The sequence below is a fragment of the Lissotriton vulgaris genome, chromosome 5 (genome assembly GCF_964263255.1).
Source record: "Lissotriton vulgaris chromosome 5, aLisVul1.2, whole genome shotgun sequence".
NCBI lineage: Eukaryota > Metazoa > Chordata > Amphibia > Caudata > Salamandridae > Lissotriton > Lissotriton vulgaris.
In genome coordinates, this window is record NC_141693.1 from 1,938,985,270 (window position 1) to 1,939,004,661 (window position 19,392).

Consider the following 19,392-nt stretch of genomic DNA (forward strand, 5'->3'; position numbering starts at 1 on the left):
CATGGATAAGTCAAGGATTTTGATACTACCCTTGGGCTTTTTTTACCACCCACCCTTATGGCAACCCAATTCAATAGAAACAGAGCATCAGATAAGATCAAAACAGCATCCACAGTTCCCACCATGGTACCACGTAAATCGTTTTGAGCCCTTGAGTAGCCTGGCAGAGATAGATTGACTACAGCTATAGTGCTTAAGGGGAAATGATGCCAAAGATACTGTAGTAACCCCTATTTATTCTAGGAATATCGGTAAGCACATATCTCCCCCTGACCCTTTGGGCAACCCTATCTATTTGCAGGTGACTAATAATAATATTACTCTGGGCTTAATAGAAAATACCGAGGGCGAACAGATTATTACACAAGCCGGACATATAGTGGGAAATAAGGGGACTAGTAAACATTTAGATTTATCAAATGGTCAACCCAATAGATGTATTCTCCGTCTAATCTCTTGGAATGTGGCAGGCATCTCGCGAAGGCTATCAGATGAGGTGTGGGTTGAATACATTAAATCCTTTGATATTATTTGCCTCCAAGAAACCTGGAGTAGAAAGGATCTTTTCCTAGATGGATATAATTCACTATTTGTTCAGGCTGAACCCTCTTTGGCTGGGATGGCAAAGGGTGGCCTAATGACCTCAATCTGGATATGGTATCAGTCATTAAAGATAGATAAAATATTGACCTCCACCTGGTACCAACTGACTCTGTGTACCAATTTGATTGTTGTACCCTTGCTACTAATCAACTGGTATTATAATATTTTTGATACACAGACATTGGTTATTATTGATTCCCTGCAGGCAGAAATTGCTAAAGTGACCGAAAAGCTCTCTCCTTTGTGTCTTATGTGGCTGGGGGATTTTAACTGCACTTTATTTTAATATAGTGGGAGTAAGGCCTGTGGGCTACTTGACAGTAATGAACAACCTCTGGCACATTTTAAGCATATCACACAGGGTGATGCACTAAACAACATTATTGTGGCTAATGACTTATGCATGCTCAATACATTGACTAGTACCCCAAAGGTATCATTTCCAACTTTTCAAGGGGCCGGGGGGTGCATGAGTGTAATTGATTTTATGCTGATTTCTAGCAATTATACACACCTTGTTGAAGATTTTGGGGTAGAACCAAATCCTGCTAGTGATCATAACCCCCTTGTTTTATCGTTAAGTACTGTGGTATATAGGGAAAAGCCCCTTGAACATTAAATAAAATATAATCCTAATCAAGGGATAAGGTTAAAGTGGGACAAGATTGACCCTAAGGTATTGGAGGAACTTATTATCAAATCTAATTTAACGCAAGTAATGACTTGTTTGACAGAAACCTATGAGCCAGAATCGGAACTACAGAACTTTGAAGTCATTTGAAAGAGTGTGGCTATTAACTTGCTTAAACTAGCCAGGAAGGGTAGCTCCCCTGATATCAAATGGTTTAACGCAGAGTGTTCTGCAGCTCAAACAACTCTGAATAAGGCACTACATGTAGTCCCACGGGATAAAGTAATGGTTAAGCATGAAAATTCGTTCCGCTCGTGGAATTTGCAGATTTTCCGTGATTTTGCGATCCGTGAAACTTGTGAAATCGCGGTAAAATCCACGAATCAGCAGGACGAATTTTCAGCCAAGCACTTACACGGTTACAGCAGCAGGTGCAAAAGTTGAAGCTAATTTTTTGTAACCTTTTACAAAATGGTTACAAAGAAATTAACTTCAACTTGGACACCTGCTGATGTAAGCCTGTAAGTGCTTCCTGGCGCCTCGTTGCCTACTTGCAACTATTCTCTGACCCTGCTCTGACCCTTGAAGCAGGGTCAGAGAATAGTTACAAGTAGGCAATGAGGCGCCTGTCACAAAAATTAAACCTCAACAGGAAGCACTGACAGATATAAAACCAAGCATTTGCAATGCAATAGGTCTCGCATTAGGAAAGTTTGAGCTATTGGTCTTGTAAATGACAATTTTTTTTATTTATGTGTAGGTTTTGAAAACAGCTAAATTAATAGCTTTATCATTTACAATGCCAATAGTTATAACTTTCTGTAACGACCGGATTTTCGGACCAGATAGAATCAGCTCACCAAGACACCACCAACCCAGCCGAAACGCAACCACCTCCCTCCTCAGGACCCATCTATCCAGGCACCTGGGTACCTACCTGAGGATGGGGAATTAGCATTATACAAGCTCATATCATCAGAAACACCACTAAATCTATAGGGATTACTATGAATACTCACTGATTACTAAGGACGTCCATGCCCTACACCACACTCATACCTTATAGTCTTGCGGCAACTCAGACCCAGACTATGCTACCCTCCTACTCATAGTGAAGGGGGCAGTTCCAATAACTTACCATTACACACTGACACACTCAGTGTTCTCTCAAGCCACAATCCTGTGGGTATACGCACTGTGTCCTCCTAGTGCTCTCACTATTTCATACAAGCCACAATCCTGTGGGTATACACACTGACCACAATCAGTGCTCTCACTAATGCCACTCTCTCTCTAGCAGCAATCTCACTACACACCGTGTCCCTCCGGTGCTCTCACAAGCCACAATCTTGTGGGTATACACACTGACCACAATCAGTGCTCTCACTAACCCCACCTTCCCTAGCAGCGATCTCACTACACACCGTATCCCCCCGGTGCTCTCATTAACGCCGCTACACAACGACGATCACTTTCCTATGAATACCTTCAGCTCTCTCTCTCTCTGTTGAGAAGTTTCTCTCATACATCTAATACCTACTGGGAATGTCTCATATATTTTATGTGGTTCACAAGAATGGCCAAATTACACTGTGCAATTATTATCATCTAATACAAGTTCTCCTCTCCCCCTCATTATTCAGTTACCATTTACCTGGTCGGGAATCGCATCCGTCCACATAATAGCACCTGACTAGAAGAAAGGTCAACCCTATTATAAATAATAACAGTTACACACTAGTTCACTAAGAACTGGGGTATCTTTATTATAACAATATCAACAATATAATTCTGCACTATAACACATAGCCTAAAAAGTTAAAGGGGAATAGACACATACACAGATCTGCGGGGTCTCTTTATTATAATGGAAAGCTTTATTACTATAACACATCCACATGTAACTGACAGGGAAGGGATTATACTGCACACCGCTGAAAGAAAAAGGATTAGCAATACAGTAGGGGAATCTAGCCTAGGAAATAAAGGACACGATTAATGTTTAAGTGTAAAGAAAACTAGTTTAGAATACCTCACCCTATTAGAAAGGAATGTTTCTCTCCCTCTCTGGTGGAATCAGGGCTCTCTCTCTCCCTCCGTCACCACAGCTTCACTCCTCTGGCTCAACTGCTCCAGCTGGCAGCTTCAACTCCTCCATCTGACTGGTAACTGCTTCAATACATCCTGATAAACTGGCAGCTCCAGCTGATAGTTCCAACTTCATTCCAAGATTCATCTGACTGCTGCTCCAGCTTCAGCAATCATCTGCCCTCTCTCTCCATTCCAGAAAAACAACTGAACTGAACTGTTCTCTTCAGCTCCAAAAACCAGCTGACTTCTCTCTCTCCAAGAACCGACTGACACTCCTCCTCTTCTGCACTTTGCTAATATAGAATGCTCTCCTCTAGTGGAAAGTTCCAGCCAGTAGCCTCCTCCCACCAGGTCCATGCACCAGGCTCCCTGCTCCAGATGCCCTCACAGTGATCAGCTGCTTGTTTCGTCTAGAGACTTGAGCCCAGGGACACTTCTTGATAAGATTCAGCTCTGGCCGGTTCTCTCTAGTTTGCAAAGAGTGAACAACACCTCATAACTAAAACTTCACCTTTACCCTGCAAGCATCTCAGTCTGCAGGGACAGAAAGCAAAATGGAGTCTCTCTAGTTCTGGGCCTTGTAGGCCCGAAAAGGACTTAACTCTATCAGAATACATACACAAACCATACCAATATGTAATATAAAGTCAGGACTACAGGATCCACCCTCTACTATAGGTAGGATGATGAAAGGACACATAATTATGTCAAAGCCAATAGGCAATAGATGGATTAGAGTCAAGGATAAGGGATCTATCATCATATAAAGCAGCTATCCTCTAGTTTATGCTTCTAGGTCTGGAAAAGGCCTAAAAAGGACCAACACAAGCCAAGAATAGGGATCCAGGATGGTAGCAAGCTTAAAGTCACCATCACTCAGAAATAGAGCCAAAAACACGGTCACTACACTTTCGCAAATGTGACACCTATAGCATTTGTAATGCAACATGTTTTGTATCTACGTGACTTAGATGTATTTATATTACAAATTACAATGGCTTTTAATTTTTTAAAATAATTAATACTTAAATAAAAGTGATTTTAATTTAAAATGGCAATAGCTTAAACTTTTGTAAATAACTTTTGTGAAGATTATGTTCAGTGTATTTTATTGTGACGAAAATCCAAGAACAGAAGTGAAATATTAACATCTTTTTGTGACATTTGTAATAAAGCTTGAAACATTGAGAGAACATATTTGAACCAGTTGTTGTTGAATGGTTGCGCAGATTGATGCTGGGGTGGCGCTGAGTGGTGCTATGGTGGTGCTGAGTGGTGCTGTGGTGATGCTGAGTGGTGCTGTGGTGGTGCTGAGTGATACTGGGATGGTGCTGAGTGATGCTGTGGTGGTGCTGAGTGATGCTGTGGTGGTGCTGAGTGATGCTGTGGTGGTGCTGAGTGGTGCTGTGGTGGTGCTGAGTGATAATGTGGTGGTGCTAAGTGATGCTGTGGTGGTGCTGAGTGATGCTGTGGTAGAGCTGAGTGGTGCTGTGGTAGTGCTGAGTGGTGCTATGGTAGTGCTGAGTGATGCTGTGGTGGTGCTGAGTGATGCTGTGGTGGTGCCGAGTGGTGCTGTGGTGGTGCTGAGTGATAATGTGGTGGTGCTGAGTGATGCTGTGGTGGCGCTGAGTGATGCTGTGGTGGCGCTGAGTGGTGCTGTGGTGGTGCTGAGTGGTGCTGTGGTGGTAATGACTGATGCTGTGGTGGTACTGAGTAGTGCTGTGGTGGTGCTGAGTGATGCTGTGGTGGTGCTGAGTGGTGCTGTGGTCGTGCTGGATGATAATGTGGCGATGCTGAGTGATAATGTGGTGGTGCTGAGTGATGCTGGGGTAGCGCTGAGTGATGATGTGGTGATGCAGAGGGCAGAAAGGCACAAAAAGCAGTCTAACAAAGGGCAGAAGGACAGAAAAACAAGGGAAAAACGAGTCTAACAGAGGGCAGAAGGGCACAAAAAAACAGTCTAACAGAGGACAGAAGGGCAGAAAAACAAGGGAAAACCGAGTCTAACAGAGGGCAGAAGGGCACAAAAAACGAGTTTAACTGGGGGCAGAAAGGCACAAAAACGAGTCTAACAGAGGGCAGAAGGGTAGAAAAACAAGGGAATAACAGAGGGCAGAAGGGCACAAAAAAAGAGTCAAACAGAGGGCAGAAGGGCAGAAAAACAATGGAAAAATGAGTCTGACAGAGGGCAGAAGGGCACACAAAAAGAGTCTAACAGGGGGCAGAAGGGCAGAAAAACAAGGGAAAAACGAGTCTAACAGAGGGCAGAAGGGCAGAAAAACAAGGGAAAAACGAGTCTAACAGAGGGCAGAAGGGCACAAAAAACGAGTCTAACAGGGGGCAGAATGAATCCCGCCCTGCGTGTTTGTCCACGAAGATGCCACCGTTTTGTGCAATACCTCTACTCAACTGGAGTACTTTCTACTGTCTAATCAGTAAGTGCTCCCTCGTTGGCTAAATGTATAGGGGCAGATTTACAATAACTAGCGCATCCCCAGGGATGCACCAGTTATTGTGCGCCGCAGCTCCGCCACCCATGGTCCGCCGCATTTATAATGCGGCGCACCATGTTGCAAAAATGGCACAGATGCGTCACGCATCTGTGCCGTAAAAGCAGTGCATTGCTGGAGCTGCGTCGCAAGCACGACGTAGCTCCAGCAATGCTCTGGGGGGCCCTATCTTCCCAATGCTGCGTCAAGCCTTTGCGCCTGCTTCAAGCAGGCGCAGGGTTTTGACGCAGCATTGGCCTAAAAGTGACTGAGTGAAATCTTGTAGATTTCACTCAGCCACTTTTAGGAGGCGTTCCTGCGCAGGAACGCCCTCCCATGCGCCGGAACGCCTCCTGATGGCGCAGGGCTTTACAACGTGACGCATCTCTCAGATGCGTCACTTTGTTAATACCCAGCACCATGGCGCATCTTTTGTGCTGCCGCTGCATCACAAAAGTGACGCAACTGCGGCGCAAGCAGCTTGTAAATCTGCCCCATAGTGCTTTTACTACACTGTAGCTGCGTAAAGGGCCAGAAGATGTGTCTCCAGCGACCATGTGTGCCTGTGCCTGTGTTACAGGCACACATCGTCACTGGAGACACTTCTTCTGGCCCTTTACGCAGCTGCAGTAGTAAAAGCACTATACATTTACCCAATGAGGGAGCACTTACTGAATTAGCCAGTAGAAAGTACTCCAGGGCAAATCGCAAAAAAATCCGCGATTACGCAGGAACATTTGCGAATTCGTGGATTTTTTTGCAATTTTGTGAGGAAATCCGCGAATTCGCGGAACGCGAATTCGCAAATTTCGCCCATGCTTAGTAATGGAAAGGAAAGTAAGGCAACTTTATAAAATGGTCATTGAAAAAAGGAAAGTAGAACTGAGAAAGCAGGCTTGGGATGACCTTGAGAAAGCAAGTGCCTTAAGAAAGAGCAGGATATTTTGGGAGGTTATAAATCGCCCGCTTTTCAGTAATGAAAATAGGACCATGGCCACGTACATAACTGGGGTGGTCTGGGAGGCTCATTACTCCAAGATATTTATTCCAAAGGGCATCGTATTAAATGAGTGCGAGGAAAATGTTCCTTTTAATATTCAGACCACCCGACAGCTTAGCTTATCACTCTCTCTGTGTGAAGTGGAGGAGGCGTTGAGAAAAGGTATCCCCCTCAAGGCACCAGGGCCTGATGGTGTACCCCTGGATTTATTTCAAAATAATCCCAAAGTCTGGGCCCCCCTGTTGCTTAATGTCTTTAAGGCCACAATTGTGGGACATATTCCATCTTCATGGAAAGAGGCGGTAGTGGCGCCTATTTTTAAAAAAGGAAACAGAAGCGATCCCAGATTCTGTAGGCCAATCTCCCTAATAGATGCTTCCTGTAAACTATTGGGGAGAGTAATCCTTGCATGCTTGGAGACATGGGCTAACGCCTCTGGTATTATTGTGGATACCCAATATGGCTTTAGGAGAGGCAGGGAGACCACAGAACAGTGCCTCAACCTGGCCATGATAATGGGTAAGTACATGAAGGCCAAGGGTGTCTCAATTCACCTGGCCTTTATGAACATATCCAGTGCCTTTGACACAGTGTGCCGGGGAAAACTGTGGTCACTAATGGAGACTATGGGATTTGAGGAGCCGCTTGTCACCTTGTTGCACAGATTGCATGTTGTAACATCTGTAGCCATTCTTTATGGTCCAGGTGGTAAAAAAAACGAGCCCATTCCCTCAACTGAAGGCGTCCGTCAGGGCTGTATTCTGGCCCCTTTTTTGTTTTTAGTGTACACAAATGGTTTGGAACATTTTTTATTGCAACATGGTTTAGATTTTCCTAAAATAAATGGGAAATACATACCCTTATTGTCTTACCCAGACAATACTGTGTTGATGACCTTAACAGCAAATAGTTTGCAAAAATGCCTGAATGCATTTAATGAGTTGTTCATGTTAGGATTGGATCTTAAGGTCAATTTTACTAAATCATTCACAATGGTCTGTGGCTCAAATAAAACTAAAACATGTAAATATATTGTTAATAATATGGTTATTGAGAAAGTCCCAAATTGTACTTATTTGGGAAATCTTTTTAATAAAACATAGAATTGGAACCATTTGATAACAACCCGGTTGCAGCAAACAAGTAGATCAATAGAGCGTCTTTTTTGCTTTGCCAGTAAACTGGGCAAAAAACCAATAGCGGAGCTTCAGAAATGTTTTCCAGTAGCGATCTATGGGGCAGGGGTATGGGGATACCACAAAAGTGCGCAAATACAAATTATGGAGAACACATTTTTAAAACGTCTTTTATCTATTCCAAATAGTTCTCCGAATACATTCTGTCATTCCGAGGTGGGCCTAGATTTCGTGAGTGATAGAATTTATGTGTCCCCCCTGCTCCTATGGGGGAAAATATGGTCCTCAGAAGAGTTGCTGTTTTCAAAAGAAATCTTAAAAGATTGTATGAACCGTGATAAGGCTTTGATGATACCATGGCTACACTATGTGAAGGAAACTTTTTTTAAAAATGGGTCTGAACAACTTTTATGAAAATCCTGATTCTATTGAACCTAACATGAAGATGGTCATGAAGAACGCATATTATACTACTTTAGGTTTGTCTAGACAAGTTAAACACACATCAGATCGAGTAGTTACTCTACAGCAACAGTTTTATTTGTCTTTTACAACACAGACACAATGGCGTTTTTATTTGACGAGACTCCAATTGAATGCATTGCACTTTTTAGTGGCCTTCCCTAAACAAGGGGGTTGGTGTGAGAGGCTACCCCCTTGTCAATGCAATAATGTAGCCCAACAGAGCACAATGCACTTTGTGCTTTTTTGTTCACTTTACAAAGCCCCAAGAGATCGTTTTATTAAACCTGTCTTGAGGGATATTCGACCATGCACATATAAGGAAGGTTTTGACTATCAACTGCTGCTATATGTAGTTCTATGCTCAGATTTATCAGATCTGCACCTTTTAATTAGGAATTGTTATGAATTATGAACAAGTTTTATTGATTTTATGTATTTTGATATGATATATTGTGTTTGCCTGTAAATCTTTGAATATGAAACACCATTTGTGTTTTGTATGTATTATTTGATGATGATGATGATGATGATGACATGTATGTCCAGGTATGGGCCTCGTTCTCACAATGCCATATGATTCAAGCTGCACCTGACTGACGAGGCCAAATTAAGCTGAAATCAATTTGGAGTTGCTTGTGTTACCTTCTGGAGGGGATCTTACCTGGGAGTTTGTGGTGGAATGCTCAGAGGAGGAACAAAGTCAGAACTAGTTTGTATAAGGTGGGCCTCTGTGGAATGGCATGCGGAAGGGGTGAGAAACAATGGACTTGAATGCTGACTTGACCGATCGTCCAAACATATCATTGTTCATTTTGTTGTTGGTTGCAGTGCCAAGAATCAGTCTGGGAGGTGAATGTTGTATTTACAAATGCCATAGATAACAAAAAGAAATACATTGGTGGACTTTATGGTTGATGTTGCTAACCATAAGCAACAAACCTCACTTATTTTTAGGTTTCAGCTCATAATTCTGATATCCCATCACAAAAGGAGCACATACACCATATGGACCATATGGTTCAATATGTCTTTGGGTGTCAAATGCAAAAATCTGAGAGGGGCTCAATCCCTCCACTTTGTAAAAAAAAGTTATGTGTTCCAAAAGTTTCAATCTCCAACAATAGGTGTTGTAAGCTCCCACAATGTGTAACTGCCACCTGGCGTAAGAATACTCTATGATGTGTGACGTGTTGTTTGGTGTTGCCCCTCAAGTTTTCTGTTCCTCTTGGTTTCATGCAGGCATAGTTGGCCCGTGAAAGAAATAGAGGTCAGAGGACACAAGATTGTTATTCAAAAAGGTGAGCACATGATATTCATATTACTATGGGAAGCAAATATTTGAAAGGAAGCAAAGTGGGGGTTTCACAGACATTTAATCCAGTTCTAGGATTTTTCAGTATCTGAGGGCCGAAACTCAATAAGACCAAGCTGACATCCCCGCGAGACCTTGCAGAACTGTAGTTACATGGATCACACATAAGATCCATGTAAGATCCCAATGAGATCATACAGAACTGCAGCTTCATTGGCTTACACACTGATTGACGCCAGGATGAGATCCCAAAGAGATCTAGCAGAACTGCATGTTCACGGATCACACATGCACTGACATCAAGATGAGACCTCAATGAGATCTCGCGTAACTGTAACTTCATTGTTCACAATCACACCAAGACGAGACTCTCACATGCACCGGCACCAACATGAGATCTTGCAAGGATCACACATGTACTAACAACAAGATGAGATCCCAAATAAGATGTCACAGAACTACAGCTTTATGGATTCCATAGTTACCACTGTTAATCTGAGATATATCTGTGCTACAGAACCATGGGTCTCACTCACAGTGGGATTATTGCCAATTTGTGACCAAATAGAAGTAAGATTTTTCAGATTTCTAAAATATTATTTAACATAATGACAACGATACAGGAAATTAGTTTTATATCTTGTTTGACCTTTTACCATCCCAGGAAATGACCTCAAGTGCCATGAGACCCAGTTCAAATTGTAGGACACCAAATTGGGTTAATTGCCCTAATGTACAAAGTGTGCTTCAACTATTAACACGTTGATTTGAACTAAACCTAGATTGCAACTCCCAGTACACACAGGTTTGGTGAATAAAGAGCAAGGTTCTGGAGTCTATGTTCCTGCCATACAGAGTCACGTGATAATCCTAACCTTTAGGAAGTCTTCCACGCCCACAAACACCTCACCCCCGGCAGATCTGTGCAGAAAGTTATTATACTGATTTTGAAAATGGGCAGTGCTTTAAAGTGCAGTTAGATCCTCTCCATCTTTGAAAAATGAAGTTACTGTCTCATGCACCATTTCCCACTGACCTGAAAAAATATTGTCTGAGACCTCAAACCTGCAGACAAAATGAGTATTAATCCTATGTATTCACTTAAGCCAGTTGCCTGTACTGTTTATTTTTATTATTTTCTTGTACATGTAGAATCATGGCTCTCTAGCTTAATGATTTCACGCTGAGCTATCCCTTTACTACATCTCCATGCTCAATATGATCTAACCTGTCTCTCTCTCTCTCTGACTTTGTACTAGAGCCTCATGGGTTCCAAGATCACTGAGATCAAAGCTGTCTCTCTCTGCACTAGAGCCTCAAGGATTCCAAGCTCACTGCGATCAAATCCGACTCTCTCTCTGTACTAGAACCTCATGGATTCCAAGATCACTGAGATCACACCTTGCTGTTCCTGTACTAGAGCGTCATAAGTTCCAAGCTCACTGAGATGAAACCTGCCTCTCAATGTACTAGAGCCTCATGAGTTCCAAGCTCACAGAGGTCACACATTGCTCTTCCTGTACTATAGCCTCACACGTTCCAAGCTCATGGAGATCTCACCTTGTTCTCCTGTACTAGAGCCTCATGAGTTCCAAGCTCACTGAATCAAACCTGGCTCTCTCTCTGTTTAGAGCCTCGTGAGTTCCAAGCTCACTGAGATCAAACCTGGCTGTCTCTGTTTTTGAGCCTCATGGTCTCCAAGCTCACTTACATCAAACCTTCTCTCTCTGAACTAGAGCTACATGAGTTCCAAGCTCACTGAGATCAACCCTGGCTATCTCTGTACTTGAGCCGCATGGTCTCCAAGCTCACTGTGATCTAACCTGTCTCTCTCTCTCTCTTTGCATTAGAGTCTCATGAATTCCAATTTCACTGAGATCAAATCTGTTTCTCTCTCTGTACTAGAGCCTCATGAGTTCTAAGATCACTGAGGGCAAACTTGTCTCTCTCTCTACTAGAGCCTCATTGGTTCCAAGCTCACTGAAATCAAACCATTCTCTCTCTCTGTACTAGAGCCTCATGGAGGCCAAGCTCACTGAGATCAAACCTGACTCTCTCTGTACTAGAGCCTCATTGGGCCCAAGCTCACTGAGATCAAATCTGTTTCTCTCTCTGTACTAGAGCCTCATGAGTTCTAAGATCACTGAGGGCAAACTTGTCTCTCTCTCTACTAGAGCCTCATTGGTTCCAAGCTCCCTGAAATCAAACCATTCTCTCTCTCTGTACTAGAGCCTCATGGAGGCCAAGCTCACTGAGATCAAACCTGACTCTCTCTGTACTAGAGCCTCATTGGGCCCAAGCTCACTGAGATCAAGGTTGTCTCTCTCTCTGTACTGGAGCCTCATCAGTTCCAAGCTCACTGAGATCAAACCTGGCTCTCTCGGTACTTGAGCCTCATCTGCTCCCAGCTCACTGAGATCATGCCTGTCTCTCTCTCTCTCTTTGCATTAGAGCCTCATGGGCTCCATCTTCACTGAGGTCAAACCTGTGTCTCTCTATCCCTGCATTAGAGCCTCACATGCGCCAAACTCACTTAGATCAAACCTGGCTCTCCCTGTACTAGTGCCTCATGAGTTCCAAGCTTACTGAGATCAAATCTGTGTCTCTCTCTGCATTAGAGCCTCATGGGTTCCTAGGTCACTTAGATCAAACCTGTCTCTCCATGTACTAAAGCCTGGTGGGTTCTAAGCTCTCTTAGATCGAACCTCTCTATCTCTGTACTAGTGCCTCATGAGTTCAAAGCTCACTGAGATCAAACCTGTCTCTCTCTGTACTAGAGCCTTAATCGTTGCAAGATCACTGAGATCAAAACTGTCTCTCTCTGTACTAGAGCCTCATGGATTCCAAGCTCACTGAGATCAAACCTGACTCTCTCCGTACTTGAGATTCATGGGCTTCAAGCTCACTGAGATCAAGCATGTTTCTCTCTCTCTCTCTCTCTCTCTCTCTCTCTCTCGCTCTCTCTCTTTGCATTAGAGCCTCATGGGCTCCAAGCTCACTGAGATCAAACCTGTCTCTCCCTGTAATAGAGCCTCACGAGTTCCAAGCTCACTGAGATCAAACCTGTATCTCTCTCTCTACATTAGAGCTTCACGGTCGCCAAGCTCACTTAGATCAAACCTGGCTCGCCCTGTACTAGAGCCTGAGATCAAACCTGTCCATCTCTGTACTGGAGTCTCATGGATTCCAAGATCACTGTGATCAGCCCTTGCTCTCCCTGTGTTAGAGCCTCATGGGTTCCAAGCTCACAAGACCAAAATTTCTCTCCCTATACTAGAGCCTCATGAATTCCAAGCTCAATGAGATCAAATCTGTTTCTCTCTGTACTAGAGCCTCATGAGTTCAAAGCTCACTGAGATCAAACCTGTCTATCTCTGTACTGGAGTCTCATGGATTCCAAGATCACTGAGATCAGCCCTTGCTCTCCCTGTGTTAGAGCCTCATTGGTTCCAAGCTCACGAGACCAAACCTTCTCTCCCTATACTAGAGCCTCATGAGTTCCAATCTCACTGAGATCAAACCTGTCCATTTCTGTACTGGAGTCTCATGGATTCCAAGATCACTGAGATCAGCCCTTGCTCTCCCTGTGTTAGAGCCTCATGGGTTCTAAGCTCACGAGACCAAACCGTCTCTCCTTATACTAAAGCCTCATGAATTCCAAGCTCACTGAGATCAAATCTGTTTCTCTGTCTGTACTAGAGCCTCATGAGTTCCAAGCTCACTGAGATCAAACCTGTCCATCTCTGTACTGGAGTCTCATGGATTCCAAGATCACTGAGATCAAACCTGTCCATCTCTGTACTGGAGTCTCATGGATTCCAAGATCACTGAGATCAGCCCTTGATCTCCCTGTGTTAGAGCCGCATGGGTTCTGAGCTCACAAGACCAAACCTTCTCTCCCTATACTAGAGCCTCATGAATTTCAAGTTCCAAGTTCACATAGATCAAACCTGTCTCTCTCTGTACTAGAGCCTCATTGGTTCGATGCTCATGGAGATCAAACCTGTCTCTCTCCATACTAGATCCTCGAGGATTCCAAGCTCACTGAGATCACACCTGTCTCTCTCTGTACTACAGCCTCATAGATCCCAAGATCACTGAGATCAAACCTTCCTGTCCCTCTACTGGAGCCTCATGGGCTCCAGGCTCACTTAAATCAAACCTAGGCTTCCACTGTACTGCAATCTCAAGTGTCCAATGCTCACTGAGATAATAATAATCTCTCTCTGTATTAAAACTTCATGGTTTATTCCAACTGACATGACAATTAGCATTGTTGGTAATATCACTAAGAATCCGGTAATTACACCAGAATCTGTGATTCTTTGTGCTCTGTTCCTTACCTCAAAGTTCTGATATCATAATATATTTGTTCTCTTCTAGAAGCCCCTTTCTATGTTACATTCCACCCTACCTGCGAGGACTGCCTGCTCATGAAAACTGACAATGGAATGGAAGTGGTCCTCAACATGTTCAGTAAGTGCAGTGATGAGTGGCTCCTTTGCTCCCTATTTTTGTTCACACTTTATAAGTCGTGTTTCTTTATAATTAAATATTTTTGTGAAAATCACCTGATGCCCACACTATGTAAATGGTCAAAAAATTAAGGATGGGAATGGCTGAATCAATCTAGTTCAAGAGGCAAACAACCACAGGCAAATCTGGAGCCCACCTCAAAAAGCACAGTTTAGCCATAACATCTGGATCTACTAGACACTTCCTCTTTCAAAAGAGCAGAACCATTGACATGTTCCAGCTATTTGGGAATTAGGGAAAGCCTACTGCAAATCTTAGGAAACATTTAAAGAACATATGCCAAATTGTGTGCCACCTTATGGCTATGCCTGCAGTGATTGTGACCACCATGTAGCTTCCCAATTTTTTTTTTTTTAGCGGTCCGTCGCTGTATGTTCCATTGCACCAGCAGCTTTCACAAAGGCTGGTGTAAATGCGTTGAATGTTAGTAAGCGGACACAAGGAAAATTCCATAATCTAAGATGGCTGCTGCAAGATGATGTTGATTCATCAGCCATTTTAGATAAGAGCATTTATATAAAGATTCAAATGTGGTTCACTAGGCAAGGAATACTGTTGGTATATCAGAGAGCAAGCTGAGTCAAAATGTCACTAGAGCCAGCTGCCCAAGAGACCTACCTACAGATATTCCAAGCCACGCACCGAATGCCAGGCAGTACCTCATGGAATGAGTGTTTATATAGGAAGGAATCTTCAAACAAGCACTGGCTACCGCTGCAGTGTGCAGCTTAGAGTGCAATTGGTTTGTAGAGCCACACCAATCCATGCTTAAGCATAAACATGTATAAATCCATTAAATGGGCTGCCCAAAAACAACAATGATGCAGCAAACAAGCTATTGTCTTAAGTTGCTGACAGAAGCCAATGACTGAAGGTGCCTGACCCAAAGCCCTTTTGTGCATACAGTCCTGTTATATTGTTGCTATGGCAACAACAACAAGCTGTCTAGCCAGACCTAAAAAGAATTGAGGGGCATATTAACAAGGGCTTTATCTCCGCTTTTTTGGCTCAAATAAACCAAAAAAGCAGAGATAAAACCAGAGCCCTATTTACAAGAGGGTGCTCACATGCATAATCGCATGTTAGCACCCTTTTTCCCAACGCCTCCCTTTACATCTCCAATGAGATGCAAAGTGGGAGTTACTGGGCGTGCCCCGGATGGACTACCTTACCAATATTACTGATGTTTACATCGCAATATTTACAAGGCAGCCCACATGATTTTAGCACATGTTAGTTTTTTGCGAAAAATCCAGTTTTCGCCAAAATCTAACGTCTGCTAAAATCCTGACTTAGCCATCCCTAACATAGGGGGTGGATTATGCTTATACGACCCCGTGTGTCGTATCAGCAAGGTTATCGTCGTTTTGCAGGGAACATCGCTGGAAAATCAGCGCTGTTCCCTGCAAAAGGACGATAACCTCGCTATCTCTGGAATTTGTATCTCCCTGGAGAAACGCATTGTTAATAACGCGCTATCAGGGTGATAAATTACAGAGATAGCCTGCGATAATATTATTATTGCTAAGCACGGCCAGCCATAATTATCGCTGGCCGTTGATAATATGCCCCTGATTTAATAGTCTTTGAAGGAGTTCCTATCCTAGCTAGGAAGAAGGAGGCTCATGTTGAAATTGGGAAAGAGCCAGAACAAAACAGAATCAACTTTAAGCGAGATACAAACACAAAATGGAAAGCAGCTCACACTGCCAGGAACAGTAGCTCTGAAAGTGCTACAATTAAAGATAACAGCAGCAGTAGTTAGGTAGGACCACCAGACAGGAACACAAAGCACATCATGCCTGCAAGCGTTACAGGCGTATGCAGGCACAACTGATCTGCAGGGACAGCAGAAATACAGCAGCTACATAAGCAGCAACAGTAGAGCTACAAAAGCTACAGCTACAGTTGGGAATAGAATATATACGTGAAGATTATCATTTACCCTCTCCCCCCAGAATCTCATTTAGGCCCTCGTAGACTAATTTCGATTAATTAGGAGACGCATCCCACCACAACGACTTTCTATGTGAAAAATCACTATATGAAAATACCGCTAAAATAGCAGGCATTTTTAAGCAAAATGTTGGGAGCTGCTGTTATGTACTCCGAGTTGGCTTGCATGATGCCAGCTCAAACCACAGTAAGGAACTATTCTGCATCATCAAGGAGTTCTCTAACCCCACAGCCACCGAAATCACAGTCACCCCCTCACAGGAGCTCTGCAACACCCTCTCTGACTACTTCTACACCAAAATTGACACCATCTACAAGTAGACCTCCAACTCCTGATACCTGAACTCAACAGGCTTTTCAGCAACGCCGACCCCCGGGAAAGATCCCTAACCATATGGGAACCTCTCTCTTTGGACACAACTGCTGCCATCATGGGCGCCATCCACTCAGGAGCCCCCGAGGATCCTTGCCTCTACCACAAGTTCAACCTAGTACAAAGCATCATCAGCAAGGAGTTCACCACAATCAACAACGCTTCCATCAAATCTGCCTCTTTTCCTGAAGGATGGAAACACACAGAAATCAAACCGCTCCTTAAAAACCCACTGCAGACCCTAAAGACCTAAAAAGTTACCACCCCATCTCCCTAATGCCTTTCCCAGCCAAAGTGCTGGAGAAAGCAATAAACCTCCAACTCACCACCCAGAAGAACAACCTACTAGACTCCTCCGAATCCGGAGTTTGCTCAAATTACAGCTCTCAACCTGCCCTGATTGCTGCCACCGATGACATCAGGACCCTCCTAGACAGGGGAGAGACTCCCGCTCTTATCCACTCTGCAGCCTTCCACTCTGTGTCCCACCATACCCTCCTATTTGGTCTCCATCAAATGGGACCCAAGGAAAAGGCCTAGAATGAGTCTCTCTCCGGACAAACCCAAAGCGTCCGGAAAACGCCTTCCACCTCAGGACCAAAAAACAAACATCTGTGGTGTCCCACAAGGATCTTCTCTAAGCCTGACCCTTTTCAATACTTACATGGAACCCCTGGCCACCCTGGTCAGATCCCACGGCACAAGCATAATCTCCTATGCTGACAACACACAGCGCATCCTCTCACTCTCCTCAGACCCGACTAACATCAAATACAACTTCCACAGGTGCATGACCAGTGAGGTAGGCTGTATGCATAATAGATGTCTCAAATTAGGCACAGATAAAACAGAAATACTCATCTTCGGGAGCAGCAACTCCCTGTGGGACTACTCCGGTAAAAGAGCTCGGCCCGCACCTCACCCACAGCGCATGCTACAAACTCAAGACAGCAATCTCTTGATGAAGACGCAGATACACGCTGTGTCATTCTCTTGCTTTCTCACCCTGCACTTACTCAGAAAAATCTTCAAATGGCTACCTTTCAAAATCAGATGCACTGTCACCCAAGCCCTTTTTACCAGCCACCTGGACTACGGCAAATCCATCTATGTAGGAATCATCGCTCAACTACTAAACAGTCTGCAGACCATCCCAAAACACAGCAGGCAAGCTCATCCTCGACCTACCGAGGCAGACCTACACCTACACCTACCTCAAAGACCTACACTGACTCCCAGACCTCAAATGGTGCCAGTTTAAACTGCTCACCCACACATACAATGCCCTTCACAACATTGGACTAGCCTACCTTATACACAGGGTGAACTTCCGCCAACCTACCAGCATACTTCATTTCTCATCCCTCTGCCTGCCCCCCCCGACCCCACATCCACAGAAGAAGGAGCAGTGGCCGCACCTTCTCACACCTGGCAGGCAAGTCCTGGACCGGCCTCCCCCTCCGTACTTCCTCCACCCTGCAGGAGTTCAGGAAGGACCTAAAGACCTGGCTCTTTAACTAACTTATCTCAGCAGCAGCATTCCACCCACCCAGCGCCTGGATACCCTCAGAGATGATAAGTAGCCCTCTACAAATCCTATTTGATTGTTTGATATTTAAACAACTCATAGTAGAAAAACCTCCTGGAATGGGCCCGTGCCTTTGCAATTTTTCTGTCAAACCTGGTTCGCACATGCTATCCCTAAGCTTAAAAACTTTGCTGAAAAATGTCAGAAGGGGCTGATACTTTTCCAGATCAGTGCAGTTGGCAATGGGCTGCTCTTATGCTTAAACTTGTGCAAGAAAAACACCGATTTGAGGTTGGTATTATTGCATAAAATCTGCTCACATTACAATTATAAGTCTAGAAAGAAAAAAAATCTGTGACTCCATTGGCAAACCAAAATTAGGACAAGCTCCGTAGGGAAGACAGAGTACAGATTTATGGGACTTTACATGCAGGTTTACAGTGGAATACAACTGAGATGATTAAACATAGGGATTATACAGGTCTCTAGGGATTAGAATACGAGAAAGGAAGGGTCCAACTTTCAGATAATAACTAGAATGCAACCTTTTTTTGTCTGAGGGCTGATCTTCACTTTCTCATCTCAGGAGCCCAGATGTCAAAGAGCGGCTTGAAACAACAGAAATGGGTGCATCCTTTCAACTGTAGTGTGGGCAGGGCTCTGCTTGCACACATTGCTATGTTAGCATAAGTGTATTAGCATATTAGAAGTTAATGCCATTTTGCCACTTTGCCGCTTTTGCACACAACACTATAGGTAGCTGTTGTTGCAAGATTGAATGCTTGATTTTCTTCGCATGAGAACGGTCTGCTTTTCACATCCCTAGACTTACACCGCCACCTTAGTCTGTACATTGCGTGCAGAAGTCTTCAAGGTCATAATAACAATATATGCTGTGATTCAGGTTGATCAGCCCACGCTCTAGACATAACACGTACACAGCTGCACTCATTTGAAATCCTAGTGCCTTTAATATTGCATTGCATGCATGATTCGGGCACTTGGAAGAATATCCTTTCCAAAGACAGAGAGCTTTGCTGATGCTGAGATGTGATTCACCTCTGCTGATCTTGGAGGTATGGGGTTCTCCATTTAAGCCTAAGAGGCCTTCTATTATTATAAAACCTAGGGGCATATTACCAACAACTAGCGTTATTATCGCTATGTTGGCTTAGTGGCGCTAATATTATCGCCGAGCTCCGCCGATTTTTATCACAGATAAACCTTGCTATTATCAAGGTTTATCTCAAAAGCGATAAAAATCGTCCGAAA

General features: G+C 43.8%; 1 protein-coding gene across 1 annotated transcript in view; it reads left to right on the forward strand.

The window, feature by feature from the left end:
* Positions 1-19,392, forward strand: part of LOC147717809 (uncharacterized) — a 299,575-nt gene that overhangs the window by 227,509 nt on the left and 52,674 nt on the right. The window contains exons 13-14 of the mRNA XM_086924596.1: positions 9,655-9,713; positions 14,111-14,203. Coding sequence (XP_086780722.1) covers positions 9,655-9,713; positions 14,111-14,203 — 152 coding nt within the window. The remainder of the gene's footprint in view (positions 1-9,654; positions 9,714-14,110; positions 14,204-19,392) is intronic.